Source organism: Pogoniulus pusillus, chromosome 6, assembly GCF_015220805.1.
Source record: "Pogoniulus pusillus isolate bPogPus1 chromosome 6, bPogPus1.pri, whole genome shotgun sequence".
NCBI classification, from domain to species: Eukaryota; Metazoa; Chordata; class Aves; order Piciformes; family Lybiidae; genus Pogoniulus; species Pogoniulus pusillus.
In genome coordinates this window covers 28,385,698-28,410,377 of record NC_087269.1, presented here as the reverse complement: position 1 = coordinate 28,410,377, position 24,680 = coordinate 28,385,698, and the positions used below count along the sequence as shown (strand labels likewise).

Genomic DNA, 24,680 nt, shown 5'->3' with positions numbered 1-24,680 from the left:
CAGGGAGGTGGTTGAGGCCCCATGGCTGGAGGTGTTTAAGGCCAGGCTGGCTGAGGTTGTGGCCAGGCTGATCTAGGGTAGGGTGTCCCTGCCCATGGCAGGGGGGTGTGGGACTAGATAATCCTTGTGGTCCCTTCCAACCCTGACTGATTCAAACTTTCACCTTTTCACCCAATAAACCTATAAGTTCCTGCTACGTCTTGCCCAGGTGTGAGGGCTGCTGCTCAAGATATTGCCTAACCTTCACAGTCTCGAGTTGCACCAGGGGAGGTTTAGGTTGGGCACTGAGAGAAACATCTTCCCTGAAAGTGTTATCAGGCTGCACAGGGAAGTGGTGGAGTCAGGATCTCTGGAGGGATTTCAAAGCCATGGAGATATGGTGTTGGTAGGCACAGTTTAGGGTAGACTTGGCTGTGCTGGGTTAACAGTTGAACTTTATGATCTCAAAGGCCTCTTCCACCAAAATGATGCTATGGTTAGAATCATAGAATCAACCAGGTTGGAAGAGACCTCCAAGCTCAGCCAGTCCAACCTAGCACCCAACCCTGTCCAATCAACCAGACCATGGCACTAAGTGCCTCAGCCAGGCTTGGCTTCAACACCTCCAGGGACAGCGACTCCACCACCTCCCTGGGCAGCCCATTCCAATGCCAATCACTCTCTCTGACAACAACTTCCTCCTAACATCCACCCTAGACCTCCCCTGCCACAACTTGAGACTGTGTCCCCTTGTTCTGTTGCTGCTTGCCTGGCAGAAGAGACCAACTCCTACCTGGCTACAGCCTCCCTTCAGGGAGTTGTAGACAGCAATGAGGTCAGCCCTGAGCCTCCTCTTCTCCAGGCTGCACACCCCCAGCTCCCTCAGCCTCTCCTCACAGGGCTGTGCTCCAGGACCCTCACCACCTTCCTTGCCCTTCTCTGGACACCTTCCAGCACCTCAACATCTCTCTTGAATTGAGGAGCCCAGAACTGGACACAGGGCCTGAGCAGTGCTGAGTACAGGGGCAGAAGAACCTCCCTTGTCCTGCTGGCCACACTCTTCCTGAGCCAGGCCAGGATGCCATTGGCTCTCCTGCCCACCTGGGCACACTGCTGCCTCAGCTTCAGCTCCTCTCTGCCAGCATCCCCAGCTCCCTCTCTGCCTGGCTGCTCTCAGCCACTCTGTCCCCAGCCTGTAGTGCTGCTTGTGGTTGTTGTGGCCGAAGTGTAGAACCCTGCACTTGGCCTTGTTCAGTCTCATTCCATTGGCCTCTGCCCACCCATGCAGCCTGGCAAGGTCCCTCTGCTGAGCTATTCTACCCTCCAACAGCTGCACACCTGCTCCTAGCTTGGTGTCATCTGCAAACTTACTGATGCTGGACTCAATCTCCTGGTCCAGATCATCAATAAAGATATTGAACAGCACTACACTTCCACCCAGTTGGACAGCCTGAGAGTCACAGCAGATCCCCAAAGCTGCACATCCTTGTCCTCTCTCATTTTTTTTACTGTCCATGACTGTCCTTAACAGCAAAGCATTTCCACACTTGTTCTCTAGCACATTCTAAAGCATATTCTTCCTCTTTATCTTCTGCTTTTGAGAGTCTACTGTGCCGGGCAAATTATGTGACAATGGCCTATCTTTAGAGAGCCCAGAAAAGCACACCGTGGGCTGCCAGTCACACCAGCACACTCCCCTGTCGGGGACGGGGAGCTGCAGCGCTGACAGCTGGCAGCAGGCAGGACCTGCACCACATGAGTCAGAAGGGATCTTCGTTCTGTACTATCTCACCTCCCTAGTCCATGCGTGTAGAGGCAGCTGTGGAAATCATTTCCTCTCTTCAGTTAATGAATGGCATTAATTCGGTTTTCCTCAAGGAGGGAGTGCGCCTCTGCTGGGTCACAGGCTCACAGGATGTCAGGGGTTGGAAGGGACCCAAACAGATCATCCAGTCCAACCCCCCTGCCAGAGCAGGTCCACACAATTTAGCACAGATCACACAGGAACACATCCAGACAGGCCTTGAAAGGATCCAGAGAAGAAGACTCCACAACTCCAGGGAGCCTGTGCCAGTGCTCTGTGACCCTTACAGTAAAGAAGTTCCCCCTTGTGTTGAAGCAGAACCTCTTTTGCTGCAATTTACACCCATTGCTCCTTGTCCTATCCCAGGGAGCAGTGAGCAGAGCCTGTGCCCCCTCTCCTGATCCCCAGCCCTCAGATAGTTATAAACATATATCAAATCCCCTCTCAGTCTTCTCTTTTCCAGACTAAACAGCCCCAGGTCCCTCAGCCTCCCCTCATCAGGCAGTGCCCTCCAGTCCCCTATTCATTCTTGTAGCCCTCCACTGGACCTTCATCAGCAGATCCCTGTCCCTCTTAAACTGGGGAGCCTCAAAATGAATGCAGTACTCAAGACAGGGTCTCATCAGGGCAGAGTAGAGGGGTGAACTGCTCTGGATTATCACCTTCTCCTCACAAGGCTCAGATGCTGTTCCCCCAGGAGGAGACCAACATTCAGGCCTGGCCTAACTGCACAGGCAATGGCACTGTGAAATCAAGTGAGGATTCTTCAGGCATCTTTCCCTCGTCTGTTGAAGGCCAGGCTGGATGAGATCTTGAGCAACCCGATCCAGTGGTAGATGTCCCTGCTCACTGACAAACTTGAACACAGGTTTCACCTCAACATAAGAAGAAACTTCTTTACAGTGAGTGTGATGGAGCACTGGAACAGGCTGCCCAGAGAGGTTGTGGAGTCTCCTTCCCTGGAGACTTCCAAAACCCTCCTGGATACATTCCTGTTCAGGCTACCCTAGGTGACCCTGCATTGGCAGGGAGGTTGGACTCGATGATCTGTGGAGGTCCTTTCCAACCTCTAACAACCTGTGATTTTTTGGCTGACTCACAGAATGGTTTAGGTTGGAAGAGGCCTTTAAGATCATCTAATTCCAAACCTCCTGCCATGGGCAGGGACATCTCCCACTAGAACAGGTTGGTCACAGGCTCACAGGATGTTAGGAGTTGGAAGAGACCCAAGGAGATCATCGAGTCCAACTCCCCTGCCAGAGCAGGACAATGCTATCTAACAGAGCACACAGGAACACATCCAGACAGGCCTGGAAAGGCTCCAGAGAAGGAGACTCCACAACCTCTGGGAAGCCTGTTGTTCAAGGTTTCATCCAACCTGTCCCTGAACACCTCTAAGTAGAGGGCATACCTGGGCAACCTGTTCCAGTGTCTCACAATCACTGCCTGCTGCATTAAGGTAGGACTAGATGATTTTCATGGTCCCTTCCAACTCCAAGCATTCAATGATTGTATCATTTCCCTGCCAGCTGCAGAGCAATATCTTTTTGAACTTTTTTGTCCTTCTTTAACCCCATATCAGACCAATCTCTTCACACCTACAGTTTCTAGAGTATTTTGCACCCCCATGAAAGAGAACATAGAATCAGTCAGGGTTGGAAGGGACCACAAGGATCAGCCAGTTCCAACCCCCCTGCCACGGGCAGGGACACCCTACCCTAGAGCAGCCTGGCCACAGCCTCATCCAGCCTGGCCTTAAACACCTCCAGCCATGGGGCCTCAACCACCTCCCTGGGAAACCCATTGCAGGCTCTCAGAACAGGGAGAGGTAGCCTGATTAAAACCAGACGTTACTGACAAAGGCATCGGTAACTTGACGAGCTTGCAGCCCTTTATCCAGAGTCTAGAACCAAGAAGGACATTTCATCTCCTCCTGCAGATTGCACACTACAGACCTTGCACTATGGCAGGTATCGTGTTCTTTATGCAAGTACAAACAAGGCTTGCAGGCCAAGAGACCAGCTGAGATATCCTATCTGCTCCACTGAGATTGGAGGGGCAAGAAAAAAGCCTCTTGGTAATCCAACAGCCAACACAGGCAAGAGTTACGAGGTGAAGGATGAAAATAACAGGATGCTAATGAGCCCTGGATGAGATTTTGAGTTTGGGGGGCTTCAAGGATATTTTGCTTTCAGAAAAGAACAATTTAAATCCTTTCCTCACTCATATTTACACCACTAAAGAATTCACAAAACTTAAGTGTTTCCTCCTTCCAAAGCTGGAAGAAAACTTCAAACACTTTTAAGCCTCATCTCATGAGGCTGTCCTTCTTTTCCCACCTCACTCCTGCTAGGTTGGATTCAGCTCCCTACAGCTTGCTGTGAGGTTTTTCACAGAATGTCTCAGATTGGCAAAGCCCTTCAAGCTCATCCAGTCCAATCATTAGTTTCACACTGACAAGTCCTTGACTTAAACCAAAGCCCTCAGCACATCTCATCACTAGGGCTCGCTATGCTTGGAAAGGACCACCAGCATCAGCCAGTCCAACCTTCAGCCCAGCAGCCTTCATCACCAGACCACAGCCTCAAGCACCACATCCACTCTCCTCTGGCGACTCCACCACCTCCCTGGGCAGCCTGTTCCAGTGCCTGACCACCTGCTCAGGAAACAACTTCCTCCCAACAGCCAACCTAAACCTGCCCTGATGCAACTTGAGGCCATTTCCTCATTAGTAACTGGGGAGAAGAGACCAGCTCCAGCCTCACTACAACCTCCTTTTAGGTAGCTGCAGAGGGGAGTAAGGTCCCCTCTCAGCCTCCTCTTCTCCAGACTAAACAGGCCCAGCTCCTTCAGCTGCTCCTCATAGGTCATGTTTGCCAGACCTCTCCCCAGCCTTGTCACCCTTCTCTGCACCTGCTCCAGCACCTCAATGTCCCTCCTGTACAGTGGTGACCAAAACTGGACATAGTACTGGAGGTGTGGTCTCAGGAGTGCATGATTGCCTCCCTACTCCTGCTGCTCACACCATTGCTGATCCAGGCTAGGATTGGTAGCAAGGTAGAAACCTTTTTGGTAGCAAGGTTCCTCAAACCGACCACAGAAGCCCACATCTGAGCAGAGCTCAGCCCCGTTTTGCTCCACAGACCCTATCCCAAAACCACTCTGTGCAGTTAGAGCACATTGCAAGCTCATAAGCTACTGAAACAGAGACTGCTGAGTTAGTTTTCAGTTTAGCCAGCTCAGCTCTCCACCAGCCATGTGCTCTGGTTCACCATTCCTTGCTTATTAGACAACAATTGTTCAACTTCTGTTAATTTTTCCAAAGGTCCTGCTTAAGGGCAACCAGTAGGACCCTGTCCACACCAGCATGCCCAGCTATGTTTGCACAGGGCAAGACTCTTGCTGAACTCCCCTTGCAAAACCCCTTGCTGATCCTGTGACGACACCTGTAGGACCCAGCCAGGGTCAGAGTGTGAAGCTCTGCAAGGTCCATGGGGTGGGCAGTTGCCAAACCTGATGTAATTCATGAGGAAGAGATTTTCCAGGGTTACACACAAACTACACAAAGACTCAATGACCACTGTGCAACCGTGGGATTTTCAATGCCATTTCCCAACTACAGACCCAAAGTGCAGGGGTAAGCAACTGATAGGATGCCTCAGACGGCAGCTGAGACACCAAACTTGCGCCAGCAGCTTGGCTGGGTCTGGCCACAGATTGGCACACTGCTCATTCACACCAACCTGCCCTGCTGCCCCCCTTCCCTCTGCTTTCCTCCCCCGTGCTCCAGTTCTCTAACAGCCCACTGCAAGTTCTGGCTGAGCCAGGCCACAGCATTAGGCCAAAATCATAGAATCAAGCAGGCTGGAAGAGACCTCCAAGCTCATCCAGTCCAACCTAGCACCCAGCCCTGGCCAAACAACCAGACCATGGCACTAAGTGCCTCATCCAGGCTTTGCTTGAACACCTTTAGAGACAGCGACTCCACCACCTCCCTGAGCAGCCCATTCCAATGCCAATCACTCTCTCTGACAACAACTTCCTCCTAACATCCAGCCAGACCTCCCTCGGCACAACTTGAGACTGTGTCCCCTTGTTCTGTTGCTGCTTGCCTGGCAGAAGAGACTGAAAAGGGGCAGGTTCTGCTTGGCCAACCTGAACTCTTTTATAAGCAGGTGACCTGCCTGGTGGACATGAGGAAGGCTGTGGGAGTAGTCTGCCTGGATGTCAGCAAGGCCTGTGACACTGTCTGCCATAGCAAACTCCTGGCCAAGCTGGCAGTCTTGGACAAGGGCACTCTGGGAGAAGAGACTGACCTGGTGATGCTTTAAATCACAAACTGGTGCTTGCTGTCACTTTTCTGAAGCATGCCCCAGCAGAGCTCCTCAGGAAGAGTAAATCTTGCCAAGCATCTGCTATTTCACACCTGTTCCTCCAGAAATCACTTTTCCCAAGGGAGCTGGGGTTGTTTAGCCTGGAGGAGGCTCAAGGGCTGACCTCATTGCTGTCTACAACTACCTGAAGAGAGGTTGCAGCCAGGTAGGGGGTTGGTCTCTTCTCCCAGGCAAGCAGCAATAGAACAAGAGGACACAGTCTCAAGTTGTGCCTGAGGAGGTCTAGGCTGGATGTTAGGAGGAAGTTGTTGGCAAAGAGAGTGATTGGCATTGGAATGGGCTGCCCAGGGAGGTGGTGGAGTCACTGTGCCTGGAGGTGTTGAAGCAAAGCCTGGCTGAGGCACTTAGTGCCATGGTCCGGTTGACTGAATAGGACTGGGGGATAGGTTGGACTGGATGAGCTTAGAGGTGTCCTCCAACCTGGTTGATTCTAGGATTCTGCAGAAGCAGAAAATCTGAGCATGAAGGAAAAAACAGATCACACACAGAGGCTGATATGTGGTGTTTGAGAGAAGGAAAGAGGCCTCCTACAACTGAAGAGAGGATTACAGAAAGCCTTGAATTATCTACAGGATCAAAAGGGTTCGACAAGCTGGAAAACACAGCCAAAGAATACAAAGAATTAAAACTTAGATAAAGATCAGCCAAAAGGGAGACATAAAAAAGTAATCTACAGCTCTTTGTACAAATTTCTGAAGGGGGAGAAGACACAGGATGGTGTTTGGCTGATTCTACGAACCACTTCCCAGCTTTTTTTTTGGTGACACAGAATGATTAACGTTGGAAGAGACTTCAAGTCCAACTGTTCTACCCAAAAGTTCCATGACCACCAGACCATGTCCCAAAGTGCCACAATCACTTCTTTTTTTTTTTGCAACTTGTTAATCATCTACACACCATAAAGCTTCCAGGAAACAAGATCATTCCCCAAACCCCATAAAAGTGGTAGAAGGTCTTCAAAGGATTGTTTTTTAATGTGTGCTGAAATGAACTGCAGTAGCTGTGCGGTGGTAATCGGTAGGAGTGCATCACATAGAATCACAGAATCAGCCAAGTTGGAAGAGACCTCCAAGTCCATCCAGTCCAACCTAGCACCCAGCCCTGCCCAATCAACCAGATCATGGCACTAAGTGCCTCAGCCAGGCTTTGCTTGAATGCCTTCAGAGACAACGACTCCACCACCTCCCTGGGCAGCCCATTCCAATGCCAATCACTCTCTCTGACAACAACTTCCTCCTAACATCCAGCCTAGACCTCCCCTGGCACAGCTTCAGACTGTGTCCCCTTGTTCTCTTGCTGCTTGCCTGAGAGAAGAGACCAACCCCACCTGGCTACAGCCTCCCTGCAGGTAGTTGTAGGCAGCAATGAGGTCAGCCCTGAGCCTCCTCTTCTGCAGGCTGCACAACCCCAGCTCCCTCAGCCTCTCTTCACAGGGCTGTGCTCCAGGCCCCTTGCCAGATTCATTGCCCTTCTCTGGACACCTTTCAGCATCTCAACATCTCTCTTGAATTGAGGAGCCCAGAACTGGACACAGCACTCAAGGTGTGACCTGAGCAGTGCTGAGCACAGGGGTGGGCAGAAGAACCTCCCTTGTCCTGCTGGCCACACTCTTCCTGAGCCAGGCCAGGAGCCACACTACGCCTGCTGAATGGAATAGCCAGGGGAAACCAGCACACGCCGGAGTGTGTCAGCTCAACTAAAGTCTGTTTGCCTGCCCACAAACTATGTGAAGCTGCTGCCCGCCAGGCTCAGGTGCTGAGGAGGGCATTTTGCAGTCATGCCCTGGCCCAAGGTGCTTGCACCTCTGTGGGTGGGGCCGAGCTGCTGGACAGGCCAAACGCCGCAAGAGGAGGAGAGCGGAGAGAGAGGAGGAAGGGAGAGAGAGGAGGAAGGGAGAGAAGGGGAAGGTAAGTGGGACAGCCCAAGCAAGAGATGGGTGCCGGTGCCCAGAGAGGTTGTGGAGTCTCCTTCTCTGGAGGCTCCCAAGACCTGTATGGATGCGTTCCTGTGTGACCTGCCCTAGGTGGTCCTGCTCTGGCAAAGGGGTTGGACTCGATAATTTCTCAGAGGTCCCTTCCAACCCCTAACATTCTGTGATTCTGTGACGAGGGAGAGGCAGAAGGAAGAGACGGACGAGAGGCAGCGGAGGTTAACCAACCCCACAGAGCACTTCGGCCTTGCCAAGCTCCTTCGCTCCCCACTCAGCCAGTGCCCCGCAGCGCCCCGCAGCGCCCCGGAGCAGCCGCTGCCCCCCGGCGGGTGAGGGACACGGCAGCAGCGACAATCTCCGTGCCGTCCCCGTGCAGAGCCTCTCTTCCCCCCGCGTCCCCACGCCCGCCCTGCCTGACACACGTGGCCGCGGCTCGGTGCGAGCAGGTACGACCCGGCGGCAAGCTGCTACAGCCGGCGCCGGGCTGTCGCCCCGTCCCCGCTGGCAGCCCGAGGGCGGCCCCGGAGCTGGGCAGCCCCCGGTGGCGGCGGGGCCGTGCCCCCGGCCCCACGGACTCGAGTACCCGGCAGGCCCCGAGGCGCGCAGGCCGCAGGCGCAGCACAGGTCAGAGGTCAGGCGGCGGCGGCGGCGCAGGCCCCGGGGCGCCCCCTCCCCCCCCTCCGGCTCTCCCGGCCCTGGCCCGTTCCTCACACCCCCCTCGCCCAGTGCTCACCGCGGACCCGTGGCGAGGGGTACAAGCGCTGCGCCTTCTCCAGGAAGCGGCGGGCCTTGTCGGTCTGGTTGGCCCTGGCGGCGGCCAGCGCAATGCCGATGCACCGCTCCGCCTCGTCCCTGTTCGACTCCATGGCGGCGGCGGCGGCGGCCGGGGAGGCGGGAGGGGGCGCGGGGGGCGGGGCCGCGCGCAGGCTGATGGCGTCACGGGCGGCCCGGGCGGGGGCGGCGGCGGCGAGCCGGGAGCGGGCGCGGCTCGGCCTGCCCGGGAGAGGAGGGGAGAGCAGCCGGGGCTGCCGCCGCTGCGCCGCCAACGGAGGCGGCTGTAGCCCAAAGCCCCCGAGCCGGAGCGGTACCGGGGTGGGGCATCTGCTTCCCTGCGGAACCCGGGACAGTGTCTCACCGCACTCGGTGTGGTCTGAACCCTCTCTTTCGGTTTCCAGCCGCCGCCCCTTGTCCTGTCACAGCGAGCCCTGATGACAGGTGTGTCTCCAGCGTTGTGATCGACCCCTGTAAGCACTGAAAGGCCACGAGGAGATCGCAGAACCCTGGAATCAGGCAGGTTGGAAGAGGCCTTGGAGCTCATCCAGCCCGACCTGTCGCGCAGCCCTGCCCAACCACTAGAGCATGGCACTGAGTGCCTCAGCCGGGCTTGGCTTGAACGCTGTGAGCACTGCCTGCAGTTTGGGGCTCCCCAGTGGAAGAGGGACAGGGATCTGCTGGAGAGGGTCCAGTGGCAGGCTACAAGGATGAATAGGGGACTGGAGGGCACTGCCTGATGAGGAGAGGCTGAGGGACCTGGGGCTGCTTAGTCTGGAGAAGACTGAGAGGGGATTTGATAACTGTTTATAAGTACCTGAGGGCTGGCCAGGAGAGGGGACAGGCTCTGCTCACTGCTCCCTGGGATAGGACAAGGAGCAATGGGTGTAAGCTGCAGCAAAAGAGGTTCTGCTTCAACACAAGGGGGAACTTCTTTACTGTGAGGGTCACAGAGCACTGGCACAGGCTCCCCGGAGAGGTTGTGGGGTCTCCTTCTCTGGAGCCTTTCAAGGCCTGTCTGGATGTGTTCCTCTGTGTGCTGTATTAGATAGTCTTTGTCCTCTGGCAGGGGAGTTGGACTGGATGATCTGTTTGGGTCCCTTCCAACTCCTAGTATCCTGTGATCTCCAGGGATGGCATCTCCACCACCTGGGCAGCCCATTCCAACGCCAATCAGTCTGTCAAGAACTTCCTCCTAACATCCACCTTAGACCTCCCCCAGCACAGCTTGAGACTGTGTCCCCTTGTTCTGTTGCTGCTTGCCTGGGAGAAGAGACTAGCCCTCACCTGGCTACCCAAAGCCCTCTCTGCAGACTGAACAACTAAGTTGCCTGTAGTTGCCCAGCTCTGCCTTGTTTCCCTTTGGAAAGTGAGGGCCATGTTGCCCCTCTTGCAGTCACCAGACTGCCACGACTTCTCAAATAGGTGAGGGTGGCCGAGCAGGTCCTCAGGACACTGCTGAGTCCCAGGGACATGTGCATCATCTGGTGCACTCGACGGTCTCAAACCTGATCTCCTACACTGGGCAGTTCTTCATTCTCCTGGTCCCTGCCTTTGCTTTTTGTCACTGGAGTGGTGTGGATGGAGCAGTGGCAAAAGACTGAGGCACTGGAATCATTCTGAGTACATCAGCCTCCTCCGTGTGACTGGCTAGGTGGATAGTGGCACCATGTTGATTGGAGAGGGCTGGGTGCTAGGTTGGACTGGCTGAGCTTGGAGGTCTCTTCCAACCTATTTGATTCTATGATTCTATGACTTAAAGGTCCAAAGGATGATCTTAAAGGTCTTTTCCAACCGAAACAATTCTATGCTGTTATGTCCTGAGTAACCAGGTCCCCCATTTCCTTCTGGGGAGGATCCCAGCCTCTCCCTGGTCTTCATTACCAACATATATAAAAAAGATTTTCTTTGATGTCCCTGGACAGATTTTATTCTGTCAGGGCTTCACCTTTCCCAACCTGATCTCTGGCTGGGTGGTCAACTTCTCTGTGTTTTTCCCAGACTACCTCTCCTTACTTCCACCCTCTGCAGGCTTCATTGGGCTTGTTCAGCAGCTCATTGTTCATCCATGCAGGCCTCCCTGGAGTTTTTGCCTGACTCCCTTTTCTAGGATGCACCATTTCTGAGCTCAAAGGAGGTGATCCTTGAATATTAGAATCATAGAATAGAATCATAGAATCAGTCAGAGTTGGAAGGGACCACAAGGATCATCTAGTTCCAACCCCCCTGCCATGGGCAGGGACACCCTGCCCTAGATTAGTCTGGCCAGAGCCCCATCCAGCCTGGCCTTAAACACCTATTAAGCATCTTTCTTGGACCCCTCTTGTCTCCAGGGCTTTATCCCATAGTATTCTAGCAAACAGATTCCTGAGTAGGCCACTGTCTGCTCTCCTGAAGGCGAGAGCAGAAAGCTTCCTGTGGACCCTCCCTTGCTGCCCTCAGGATCTTGAACTCCACCACTTCATAGTCACTGCAGCTAAGGCTGCCTTGGAGTTTCATAATCATCATCAGCCCTGCCTTGTCAGTGAGGTCTAGCACAGCATGTCTCTAGATTAGGTCCTCTGTCATTTGGAGAAGAAAGTTACCTTTTGTGAATCCCAGGAACCTCCTGTATTGCTTTTGCCCTGCTGTGTTGCACTTCCAACAGTCATCAGAGTGTTTGAAGTCTCCCATGAGAACCAGGGCTTATGAACTTGTTCTTATCTGTCTATAGATGGCCTCATGCACTCAGTCTTCCTGGTCAGCTAGCCTGTAGGAGACCCCCACTGATCCTGCCCTCCATTTAATCCTGACCCATAAGCTTCTCATCCATCTTGGGGTGCCACCTGCTCCTCATTTTACCTACCTGTCCTTCCTAAGAAGCCTGTCTCTTTCAATCCCAACACCCCAGAAGCCATCTGATCCTGCCCTCCATTTAATCCTGACCCATAAGTTCTTGGTGGGTTCTCATCCATCCTGGGCTGGAGCTCCATGCTCTCCAGATGGTTAGTAACACAGAGGGTGCCACCTGCTCCTCATTTTCCCTACCTGTCCTTCCTAAGAAGCCTGTCTCCTTCCATTCCAACATCCCAGGAACCATCCCACTGTGATGCCCATGAGAAGGCAGCCCTGCAGGTGTGCTAGTCCCTGCAAACAGAGGCTGTTACAAAGGAGAAAGCCTGACTGTGAACACACAGCAGAAATGTAGGTGATGGCTGAAACTGCTATAAGGATGTTGGGGAGGCTCTGATTTGGAACATTCAGGGTTTCTTTTGCTTCCTGTCATTTCCTTGGCACCGGAACCCCCTAAATTTAGGGTTGCCCATGTAAGTGAGGCAACCCCCAGTGCCTTGCTTTGAAAGGAGACCTTGGGATGGGAAGATAAAGCTTCCTCAGGAGTTTTATAAGAGAAGACTGTTGTGGAAGGCCAAAATCACAGGATCACAGATCACAGGATGTTAGGGGTTGGAAGGGACCCAAGGAGGTCATTGAGTCCAACTCCCCTGCCAGAGCAGGACAATACTATCTAACACAGATCACAGAGGAGCCCAGGGGCCTTAAATAGGCCTAAACATGCCCTGACTTGCCCAGACATGTTATCTGCTCTCCCTCTCTCCTGCTGTTGGGGGAAGCAACCGCAGCAAAGGAAGACAAAATGCCTTGGTGCCTTCCAGTCTCCTTCTCTCCCAAACTATTTTATAGGGTGCCTTCATGTGTTTATACACTTGTTGAGTTCTACTCTAAAAAAGTAAAAGTAAGCCCTGACTTCACCTACTATGGTTAAGCTTGGCAAACTACCATTCTAAGTGGCTGATCTGTAGCCAAAGAGCCATTAGTCTCAGGATGCACTGACAGAAAGAGAGGAGCAGGTAAAGACAACGTGCTCTGCCTCAGCGAGTTTCTGCCTCATTGCTCTCTGCCTGTGGCATCCTGCCACGCTCTGCTAAGCTGTAAGCTAGCTCTGCTACAAAACAACAAGCTCTGATACTTCAGGTTTGTCTACCTGGAAACTGCCTTGTCTAGGTTTACCAGAGGACTGGCATTAACTGCTCCACAACAGGCTTGCTTAGCCAGTGCGACGTTGTGCCAGTCTGCACATCCGCAAGACCTCCTGCCTGCCCCTCTACAAAGCTCTGTGCTGAATCTGGAGTACAAGAGGAACCAGCATCAGGTCAGAGAATGTCTAACTCTCTCCCAGCACCCTTGTTAGAGCCTAGGAAGAATGAGAAGCCTCAGCTGCTATCAAGACACCAACAGAACTCCCTGCAAGAGTTTGGATGCTGTCTGGAAGCTGTAATTAGTGCCGGGAGTCTGGAAAGATTATATTCTGTGAGTGAATAATTAAAGGCTCTTGTAATTGAATCAAAGCCTTCTGCCTTAAGCAGAAAGGAGCTTCTTGAGTCCCTCCAGTGGACAAGTAGTATAATCATCTGCAAGAACCTCTTTCCAGTCACAATAGTTTAATGTTTGTTGTATTATTGCTAGTAGTGTTCTGGATTTTGCCTTTTCCTATGTGTAATGTTTTCCTGACCATTACAAAGAACCTATAATTAAAAGTACTGGGCAGGGGTGGGAATTCTGAGCAGCAAAATTAATAAACAGTATGAATTATAGAATCAGTCAGGGTTGGAATGGACCACAAGGATCAGCCAGTTCCAACCCCCCTGCCATAGGCAGGGACACCCTACCCTAGAGCAGGCTGCACACAGCCTCAGTCAGCCTGGCCTTAAACACCTCCAGCCATGGGGCCTCAACCACCTCCCTGGGAAACCCATTCCAGCCTCTCACCATTCTCATGCTCAACAACTTCCTCCACACAGCCAAGCTCAATCTCCCCACCTCCAGCTTTGCTTCATTCCCCATAGCCCTATCGCTCCCTGAGAGCCTGAAAAGTCCCTCCCCAGCTTTTTTGGAGGCTGCCTTCAGATCCTGGAAGGCCACAAGAAGGTCACCTGGGAGCCTCCTCTTCTGCAGACTGAACAGCCCCAACTCTTTCAGTCTGTCCTCACAGCAGAGCTGCTTCAGCCCTCTCAGCATCCTTGTAGCCTTCTCTGGACATGCTCCAGCATCTCCACATCCTTCTTGCAATGGGGGCTCCAGAACTGGATGCAGTACTCTAGGTGGGGTCTCAGCAGAGTGGAGCAGAGTGGGAGAATCACCTCCCTTGACTTGCTGGCCACACTTCTCCTGATGCAGCCCAGGATGTGGTCGGCCCTCCTGGCTGCAAGTGCACACTGCTGGCTCATGTTGAGCTTCTCAAATTCCCCCAAATCCCATCATTTGGACAAATCCTATCTTGCAGCTACACCTTACCGTTACAAAGATTCCTTCTCCTTTTCAGGTGTCCTGCTTTTCAGCAGCTCCTTGCACCTGGGTCCATGCCTGGAAAGGGTTGAAGGGTGGAGAAGCTGGCCCGAAAGCTGCATCAGTGAGCGCTGAAGCAGTGCCTTACAATTGGCGGTGCCATGCACTGATCTTGGCTTTCACAGCAGAAGCTGTTTGATGGACTGAGTCCTGCGTGAGGTGCAACAGGCTTCACGTGGGTCCAAAGGAGAGAATTTCAAGACAGGTGACATTTCCGTGGAGGTTCCACAGCTGCACCTTAAGATCCTCACTGTTTGATGTGAGGTGTGTCACAGCACAGAGACTGACACCTGATCAGAGCATACTGCTGGCAGGCAAACTGCAGGAGAGGAGGGAGACAACAGTAGATGGACTGATTCCAAACAGCAGCATCAGTATGTGGCCAAATTCATTCCAGTGGTGCCCAGAGACAGGACAAGGGACAACAGGCACAAACTGGAACCCAGGAGGTTCCAGCTGAACAGAAGGAAAAACTTCTGTGGTGTGAGAATGCTGGAGCCCTGCAACAGGCTGCCCAGAGAGTTTGTGGAGTCTCCTTCTCTGGAGCCTTTCAAAACCCACATGGACATTTTCATCCTTCACAGCCTGCTGTGGGTGACCCTGCTTTGGCAGGGGGACTAGATGATATCCAGAGGTCCCTTTCAACTCCTACTATTCCATGATTCCATAATACCTTAGTACCAACATATCCCAGAAGAACTTTATCCCCTCAAAGAAAGTCTGGAGCTTGTGGCCATCCCTTTAAGCACCCCCAGAGAGTACTCCTCCCTGCAAACATAGCAGCTCCAGCCATTCCAGCACTGACTTCTGGGCTTCATTTTCCTGGCTCTGGGAAATCATCACATTTTTTTTCCTCCTCTTTCCAAAATACTTTGTCTCCAGTGACTCACCACCAGCCTTAGGTGCACACCCGAGGCACTTAATCACAGAATCATATTGGCTGGAAAAGATCTTTACAATCATTAAGTCCAACCCTTCTCAATCTCTACCAAGGGTGCTGCTTAAACCATTTCCCTCAGCACCACATTTATATATCTATTAAACACCTCCAGGGATGAGGATGCAGACATCTCACTGAGGAGCCTGTTCATCAAAGGGATGAGATTTAGCAAGGCCAAGTGCAGGGTTCTGCACTTTGGCCACAATAACCCCAATCAGCACTGCAGGCTGGGGACAGAGTGGCTGAGAGCAGCCCAGCAGAGAGGGACCTGGGGGTGCTGGTGGATCGTAGGCTGGACATGAAGCAGCAGTGTGCCCAGGTGTCCAGGAGAGCCAATGGCATCCTGGGCTGGCTCAGGAAGAGTGTGGCCAGCAGGATAAGGGAGGTTCTTCTGCCCCTGTACTCAGCACTGCTCAGCCCACACCTTGAGTGCTGTGTCCAGTTCTGGGCCCCTCAATGCAAGAGAGACGTTGAGGTACTGGAAGGTGTCCAGAGAAAGGCAAGGAAGCTGGGGAGGGGCCTGGAGCACAGCCCTGTGAGGAGAGGCTGAGGGAGCTGGGGGTGTTTGGCCTGGAGGAGGCTCTGGGGTGACCTCGTTGCTGTCTCCAACTCCCTGAAGGGAGGTTGCAGCCAGGTGGGGTTGGTCTCTTCTGCCAGGCAGATTATTTCAGAACCCTTTCAGGAAAAAAGTTTCTTTTGATATCTGACCTAAGCCTCCCCTGGTGCACTTGAGACCATTTCCTCTTGCCCTATCGCTTGTTAGTAGGGAGAAGAGACCAACACCCAGAATAGATGAACCAAGAGCTACGCTGTTGTGAGCAACACCTTTATATGGTACTTGACAGAAAGGACAGCACTCAGCACACTACACTGTTCAGCCCCTTCCCCTTACAGAAAAGCAATTCCTCTCGAGGAGGACTCCCAGTTAAAACAGACTTCCTGCAGCAGGTTGCTTATACAAGGCAGGATGGACAGCTGAGCCAGCTGCTCCACCAACTTCTACCTGCTCTTACAGCATGGGCAGCACCTCAGCTCAAGCAGCCCCTCCGTGTGCACACTAATCCAATCCACTCCACTCCCCTGACAGTCTCAGGGAGCATTCAACATCTGGCCAAAATCTGGGGTCTTCTCACACCTTGGCTCTGCTCCTAGGTGCCACCAGTAGGACCTATCCAAGAATCCCACATCTCCTTTCTTAGGAGTAACCTGGGAATTAAAATACCCCCCCTGCCCTTCTGTGAGAACATGAAAGAGAAGCGATTTGGGGGCAGCCTCACCAGCTTGCTCGATGCGCCATGAAGCAGAGGTGGTGGCAGTTAAGTCCTTTTCTTTTTTTCCTGAGAGAGAGGAATATTAAGGGGCCAGCAGCAAGCAGAAGCTGAAAATGCAGCAGGCTTTGATTCCTAACTGTGATGTACAAAAATCCATTACGAACAGTCTGGGCTCGCCAGAGCTTGCTGCCGTCCCGCAGGTGCCCTCGGCAGCAGTGGCAGGGCCAAGCCAGGGAAGCTGGGTGCTCCTCCCTGACCCTGCTATGGCTTGGGCATGGTGAAGTCCCACGCTGTCTCCTGGGCACACTTCCACATAGCCCTCATGAGCCGCGTGAAGCCCATGTCCTTGGGCTTCTCCAAGCCTCTCATGAGGCGCTGCTTCATTATGGCCACAAATTCCTTGTTGCTCAGCTCGCCGTTCCCTGAGAGAGGCAAGTAAACTGGATTAGAAACACCACATACCAACAGCAATCTCCTCTCCACATGCACTGACTTCGAAAGGGCAGAAGCCACCAGAGTCAGAACTTGCAGAGACTGAAATCACATTTGGCTTCAACTTCCTAAAACATCCTGCTGAGCAAGGGCTGCCCAACAACAGTGAATAGTTATGGTTGGAAAAGACCTCTAAGACTGAGTCCAGACTGAGTCCAGCCATCAACCCTACACCACCACACCCACTACACCACATCCCAGAGCACCATGACTACATGTTTTTGGAACAGTGCCAGGGATGGGGACTCCACCACCTCCCTGGGCAGCCTGTCCCAATGCCTGACCACTCTTGCAGGAAAGAAACTTCTTCATGGTCAACCTATTGATGATAATGCTCATCTTTATTGATGATCTGGAAGAAGAGATTGAGTCCAGCATCAGTAAGCTAGGGGCATGTGTGGAGCTGTTGGAGGGTAGGAGAGCCCTGCAGAGGGACCTTGGCAGGCTGGATGGGTGGGCAGAGGCCAATGGGATGAGATTGAACAAGGCCAAGTGCAGGGTTCTGCACTTTGGCCACAACAACCCCAAGCAGCACTACAGACTGGGGACAGAGTGGCTGAGAGCAGCCAGGCAGAGAGGGACCTGGGGGTGCTGGTAGAGAGTAGCTGAAGATGAGGCAGCAGCGTGCCCAGGTGGGCAGCAGAGCCAATGGCATCCTGGGCTGGCTCAGGAAGAGTGTGGCCAGCAGGACAAGGGAGGTTCTTCTGCCCCTGTGCTCAGCACTGCTCAGGTCACCCCTTGAGTGCTGTGTCCAGTTCTGGGCTCCTCAATCCAAGAGAGATGTTGAGGTGCTGGAAGGTGTCCAGAGAAGGGCAACAAAGCTGGTGAGGGGCCTGGAGCACAGCCCTGTGAGGAGCGGCTGAGGGAGCTGGGGGTGTTTGTCCTGGAGAAGAGGAGGCTCAGGGCTGACCTCATTGCTGTCTGCAACTGCCTGAAGGGAGGCTGTAGCCAGGTAGGAGTTGGTCTCTTCTGCCAGGCAAGCAGCAACAGAACAAGGGGACAGAGTCTCAAGCTGTGCTGGGGGAGGTCTAGGCTGGATATTAGGAGGATGTTCTTCCCAGAGAGAGTGATTGGCATTGGAATGGGCTGCCCAGGGAGGTGATGGAGACGCTGTCCCTGGAGCGTTCAGGTAAAGCCTGGCTGAGGCACTTAGTGCCATGGTCTGGTTGACTGGCCAGGGCTGGGTGCTAGGTTGGACTGGATGAGCTTGGAGGTCTCTTCCAACCTGCTTGATTCTATGATTCTAAACCTCCCCTGGTGGAACTTGAAGTCATTTCCTCTTGCCACATGACTTGTTCCTTGGGAGAACTGACTGATCTCCACCTGCTCCAACCTCCTTTCAAGGAGTTGTAGAGAGCAATGAGGTCTCCCCTCAGCCTTCTCTTCTCCACACTAAACAATTGCAGTTCTCTCAGCCACTCCTCACCAGCCCTGTTCTCCAGGCCTTTCTTCAGCTTCAGTGTCCTTCTTCAGACATGCTCCAGCAACTCAATATCCTTACCAACCCTGTCACCCTGCTTAGCCTGGCACCATCACATCTTGCAGTGCTTGGAGTTTTGAAACATGAAGACAGCAAAGCAAATTCAAAGGCAATGCCCATGTGCCTGGAGGAAACTCTCCACTTTAAGTGATTTAGGGAGGAGCACTGATTTTCTTAGTGGGGTGGAAGGGAAGATCCATTTATCTAGTGAGGTTACTAAGAATTGTGTCAACTAAATTTAGGTTAAAAATAAGATTATAGTAAACTGGGGCAAGTTTTATTCTGTAGCTGCTTAACCACTAATAAATTCCAACCTCTGGGATTTTTATTTAGGGCTGCTGTCCTGGTTGATCAAACAGGACAGCAGCAAGCCTGATGTGACCAAGAGCTTGATGCCTGTCTGTTGAGGGGCTGACACCTTCTGTCACGATCATAGAATGGTTTGGGTTGGAAAAGACCTCTAAAGGTCATCTTGTCCAACCCCCCTGCAGTCAGCAGGGACATCCTCCACTAGATCAGGTGGTTCAGAGCCTTGTTGAGCCTGCCCTTGAATATCTCCCAGGATGGGGCCTCAAGTACCTCCCTGGGCAAACTGTTGCAGTGTTCCACCACCGTCATGGTGCAGAACTTGTTCCCAACATGCAATCTACATCTGCTCTTCTCTCATTTCAAACCACTGTCCCTCATCCTATCGCTGCAGGCCTTTGTAAACAGGCCCTGTGCAGCTTCCTGTAGGCCCCTTCAGGTACTGGGAGGTTGCTATTAGATCTTCTCCACACTGAACAACCCCAGCTCCCTCAGCTTGTCCTCATAGCAGAGGTGCTCCAGCACCCTGATCATCTTTGTGGTCCAGATCCTTCCTGTGTTGAGGGCTCCGGACATGGCAGCGTGCATTGAGTGTTATGTCCACAGCATGTACCACACACATCCTGACCTTGTTTTGCTCCCCTGCCTGTGGTGCAGAGGTGATAACAATTAATTTAGCTTCTAGGGAGCAGCACAGGACAGAAACTCACCTCTGGGCACAGAAGAAGGAACACCAGCCCTAAAGAAACAAGCCCACCAGTGCTATCAGTTAACTCCAGCTCAAAGGAGAGAGAATCTCTGGCTGAAGAGGGTAACCACATCATTATATTTCATTGACAAGTTTCCTCATATGAGAGCTTTATTTTATTCCCTGCTTCACATCCCAGTGCAAATCTGGGCTCAGAAATTCCAGCAACCTATCAAGGGCTGGATAGGCTGGATGTTAGGAGGAAGTTGTTGGCAGGGAGTGATTGGCATTGGAATGGGCTGCCCAGGGAGGTGGTGGAGTCGCCGTGCCTGGAGGTGCTCAAGAAAAGCCTGGCTGAGGCACTTAGTGCCATGGTCTGGTTGATTGGACAGGGCTGGGTGCTAGGTTGGATTGAATGAACTTGGAGGTCTCTTGCAACCTGCTTGATTCATGATTTTAAGGGGTGAATAAAATTCCCTCTTGGGATGCAGGCTTTTGATGTATGTATGGTAATGTCTGTACAGAGCAGAAACACAAAGAGCTCTGTGCCTGCTGTTGCATTTGCTTCCTTCCTCACAGGGACTCCTCTGGCACAGCCTTCTCCCTCCACAAGTTTGCTATCAAAATATTGAGGAGATTCTCCTGAGAGGATGCAAATGGAGGCTATGTGGCTATGCTTCAGTTTGATCTCCAGCCTGATTAGCTGCTTTGAGGATTCTATCAGCAGCTGGCACTGAAGCACTGAGGAAAATAAATTGAGTGATGCAACCTCAGAAAGGTGGAGCTGAAACCAAGAGAGACAACAAGGAATGAAAACCAAAAAGGTTTCTTTTTTAATCTTCATATTTCTATTAGAAAGCAAGCAACTGGCTCCTTATTCACTAGAGCTGCCAGGTCCCAGCAACTGCTGCAGCAGCAGAATTTTGCTGCTTTCCAAGGCTGAATTGCTGCCATGGTGGCAAAGACTCCACTAATTGTCATTCAGTTGACCCAAAACTGCCCCAGTGTGGCAACAAGCTACCCCAAAGTGCTTGCATCCTCTACAGGCCAGCAAAGCAGGAGCTTGTTGGCAGATTAAGCTGGGAATCCCAGTAATTGAGCTGATATTTGTGGAGGACCCTGAGGTTATCAAACTACCAGGTAGGCTTATTTCCAACACTGGAGCACAACAGCTCATGATGTTAAGGAAAACTGAGCTTTGTGGGGGAAAACTCAGCTGTGTAACACCCTTGCATGCCAAACATTTGCATCTAGTGCTTTTAGATCAGCAGTGAGAGGCTCTATAGAGGGATCTAGCCAGGCTGAATTGATGGGCCAAGGTCAATGGGATGAGGTTCAACAAAGGCAAGTGCTGGGTCCTGCACTTGGGTCACGACAATCCCACATATGCTCCAGGTTTGGGGCACAGTGGCTGGGCAGTTATTGGCCAACAGCTGTCTGAAGATGAGCCAGCAGGTGCCCAGGTGGCCAAGAAGGCCTGCAGCATCCTGGCTTGGATCAGCAACAGAGCAGAGATTGTCCTCCTGTACTCACCACTAGTGAGACCACACCTTGAATACTGGGTTGAGTTTTGGTCCCTCACTACAAGGACACTGAGGTGCTGGAACATGTCCAGAGAAGGGCAATGAAGCTGGATCTGGAGAAGAGGGCTGGTGAGGAGTGGCTGAGGGAACTTGGGGTGTTTGGCCTGTAAAAGAAGAGACTGAGGGGAGACCTCAGTGCTCTCTACAACTCCCTGAAAGGAAGTTTGAGCCAGGTGGGGATTGGTGCCATCTCCCAAGGAACAAGTGATAGGGCAAGAGGAAATGACCTCAAGTTCCACCAGGGGAGGTTTAGGTTGGACATTAGGAACAATTTCTTATCTGAGAGAGTTGTCGAGGCCTGGACCAGGCTGCCCAGGACAGTGGAGGAGTCACCATCCTTGGAGTGGTCTCAAAGCTGTGTAGATGCAGTGCTGAGGGGCATGGTTTAGCAGTGACCTGGAATGCTGGGTTAATGGTCAGACTGGATGATCTTAAAGGTCCTTTCCAACCTAAAGGATTCTGTGGTTCCATGACTCTGGAAGCCACATTCCACCAGATACCCATAGTAGAAGGACAAGAGCATCAGTACAGGCCCACAGAGGAAGTGCAGATGGTAGCATGGAAAGAAGAGCCAAGACCATAGCAAGCTTTCATAGCTGGCATTTGTTCTTTGTATTTCTTTCCCTGGACTGACCCTTCCAATAGTGGTGTTCCCCAGGGATCAGTGCTGGGCCCACTCCTGTTCAGTATCTTTACTGATGATCTGGACAAGGGGATTGAGTCCAGGTGGTTTGCAGATGACACCAAGCTAGGAGCAGGTGTGGAGCTGTTGGAGGGTAGGAGAGCCCTGCAGAGGGACCTGGCCAGGATGGATGGGTGGGCAGAGGCCAATGGGATGAGATTGAACAAGGCCAAGTGCAGGGTTCTGCACTTTGGCCACAACAACCCCAAGCAGCACTACAAGCTGGGGACAGAGTGGCTGAGAGCAGCCAGGCAGAGAGGGAGCTGGGGGTGCTGGTAGAGAGTAGCTGAAGATGAGGCAACAGTGTGCCCAGGTGGACAGGAGAGCCAGTGGCATCCTGGCCTGGCTCAGGAAGAGTGTGGCCAGCAGGACAAGGGAGGTTACTCAGCACTGGTCAGGCCACAGCTTGAGTGCTGTGTCCAGTTCTGGGCTGCTCAATTCAAGAGAGATGTTGAGGTGCTGGAAGGTGTCCAGAGAAGGACAACGAAGCTGGTGAGGGGCCTGGAGCACAGCCCTGTGAGGAGAGGCTGAGGGAGCTGGGGGTGTTTGGCCTGGAGAAGAGGAGGCTCAGGGCTGACCTCATTGCTGTCTACAACTAGCTGAAGGGAGGCTGTAGCCAGGTGGGGTTGGTCTCTTCTGCCAGGCAAGCAGCAACAGAACAAGGGGACACAGTCTCAAGTTGTGCCAGGGGAGGTCTAGGCTGGCTGTTAGGAGGAAGTTGTTGTCAGAGAGAGTGATTGGCATTGGAATGGGCTGCCCAGGGAGGTGGTGGAGTCACTGTGCCTGGAGATGTTGAAGCAAAGCCTGTCTGAGGCACTCAGTGCCATGGTCTGGTTGATTGGCCAGGGCTGGGTACTAGGTTGGAGTGGATGAGCTTGGAGGTCTCTTCCACCTGGTTGATTCTGTGATTCTTTCCCAGCCTGGCTGAGAAGAAGAGGTGGAGCTTGGGGTCACTTACCATCACAGTCGAAGAGCGCAAACACCACATCACACACATGGTCAGAGAGCTCCACCTTGGCCACCGTCCTGGCCACTTGCTGCATGGTCACTGCAATAGATAGAAGGGCAGAAGGTTAGTAATGTGTGCTGAGCAGCAACCACAGCAGATGCAGGCAGAAGAGCTGAGAGGTTTCGTTCCTCCATGGAAAAATGCCTTTACTGCTGTGTCCTGTTCAAAGAGGCTTAAAATGAGCTTCGCCCCCAGCCTGTTCAACACACGCCTCAAAACCAGGCTCTTCAAAGCCTTCAGCTTCCTACTGCAACACCACTGGTGAGCACCTGTGTGCCAATACCTGCATCTGCAAGATAAGCACTAAAAAGGCCTGGATGAGATCTTCTGCTCCCCTCTTGGGTTACAAAAGTAGAACTACAACAAAAAACAGGTGGGAAATCTCTCCTGATGGGCTTGATCAAAAGGGCAGCTCCTGTTGACAGCTGGAATCATTTTTGTTTGGAAAGGACTTTTAAGATCACCCAACCTCAGGAGCTTCAACAAGATGAAGTGCAAGGTCCTGCATCTGGGTTGGCGCAATCCCAGTCACAAATGCAGGCTGGGCAGTGAGTGGCTGGAGAGCAGCCCTGAGGAGAGGGACATGGGGGTGCTGCTGGACCAGAAGCTCAACAGGAGCCAGCAGTGTGCACTTGCAGCCCAGAGGACCAAACAAATCCGGGGCTGCATCAGGAGAAGTGTGGCCAGCAGGTCGAGGGAGGTGATTCTCCCCCTCTGCTCTGCTGAGACCCCACTTGGAGTTCCTATTCCAAGACGGATGTGGAGATGCTTGAGTGTGTCCAGAGCAGGGCCAGGAGGATGCTCAGAGGACTGGAGCAGCTCTGCTGTGAGCACAGACTGAAAGAGTTGGGGCTGTTGAGTCTGCAGAAGAGGAGGCTCCCAGGTGACCTTCTTGTGGCCTTCCAGGATCTGAAGGGGCCTACAAAAAAGCTGGGGAGGGACTTTCGAGGCTGTGAGGGAGTGCCAGGACTAGGGGGAATGGAGCAAAGCTGGAGGTGGGGAGATTGAGCCTGAAGATGAGGAGGAAGTTGTTGATCATGAGAGTGGTGAGAGGCTGGAATGGGTTTCCCAGGGAGGTGGTTGAGGCCCCATGGCTGGAGGTGTTTAAGGTCAGGCTGGATGAGGCTGTGTGCAGCCTGCTCTAGGGTAGGGTGTCCCTGCCCACGGCAGGAGGGTTGGAACTGGCTGATCCTTGTGGTGCCTTCCAACCTGACTGATTCTATGATCCAGTCCAACCATTCTGTAGCCCTACAAAGGCTGGTACTGAACCATGTCCCTCAGCACCACATCTCTGTGTCCTTTAAGCACCTCCAAGGATGAGGATTCAACCATTTCTCTGGGGAGCTTGTTCCATTTTTTGAGACCTCTTTCAGTGAAGAAGTTTCTTCTGCTATCCAGCCTAAACCTCCCCTGGAACATCTTGAGACCATTTCCTCTGCTCCTATCATGCATTGTGAACCCAAGGAAGCTGGGAACAATACAAACTGGTTTTCCTGTTAAGCAACCTAGGGCAAGTAATTGCAGAAGGAACCTGTTCACCCTCTCCCTGTTAGAGGCTCTGCAGTGAGCAGAGCTTAACCTTGCAATAAAATAAAGAGTTCTAACAATGTATTTCTGTTCTCTCAGCCCCAGACTGGCAGCTGAGAGCATCAGCAAAGCAGCAAGCAGGAGTTTTATCCATGCCTCTAGAAAAGAACAATCATTGGAGCTATCAATCTGGCAGGGTTCTGCAGTGGATTTTGCTGGATACAAGTTAAAACCCAAACCCTCACTGGGTGGTTTAGCTGTTTCCCTGCAGGTGTTCATGTGTGTCTGCCTGCCTCTGGTCTCCTTTTGCCAGCTGCCAATGGAATGAAAGACACAAGGCAAGAGCATCTTGCTTGTCACTGTCAGGGTTGAAACACTCTGCTCCCTTGCAGATGCTTGATAAAACAGAAGAGTTTTGCATGAACATTAGAGTATTTAAAGGTAAACTGCTTCTCCATAAAGCCTGACTTGAGGAAACCCC

At 52.6% G+C, this 24,680-nt stretch overlaps 2 protein-coding genes across 5 annotated transcripts in view; both read right to left on the bottom strand.

Annotated features, from left to right (window-relative positions):
* The window catches only part of DNAJB12 (DnaJ heat shock protein family (Hsp40) member B12), a 31,099-nt gene extending 22,105 nt beyond the window's left edge, over positions 1-8,994 (bottom strand). The window contains exon 1 of one of the 2 annotated variants that reach the window (XM_064145038.1): positions 8,841-8,994. In XM_064145038.1, the coding sequence (XP_064001108.1) occupies positions 8,841-8,973 (133 nt within the window). In that variant the 5' untranslated portion in view covers positions 8,974-8,994. Of the gene's footprint in view, positions 1-1,771; positions 1,793-8,840 lie in introns of those variants that run through there. The other variant, XM_064145039.1, reaches the window with a different exon arrangement.
* A 6,979-nt stretch (positions 8,995-15,973) lies between these two features.
* MICU1 (mitochondrial calcium uptake 1) overlaps positions 15,974-24,680 on the bottom strand; it is a 197,896-nt gene continuing 189,189 nt past the window's right edge. For all 3 annotated transcript variants that reach the window (XM_064145034.1, XM_064145036.1, XM_064145035.1), the window contains 2 exons: positions 22,622-22,711; positions 15,974-16,854 (listed from right to left, as the gene is read on the bottom strand). In XM_064145034.1, coding sequence (XP_064001104.1) covers positions 16,694-16,854; positions 22,622-22,711 — 251 coding nt within the window. In that variant the 3' untranslated portion in view covers positions 15,974-16,693. The remainder of the gene's footprint in view (positions 16,855-22,621; positions 22,712-24,680) is intronic.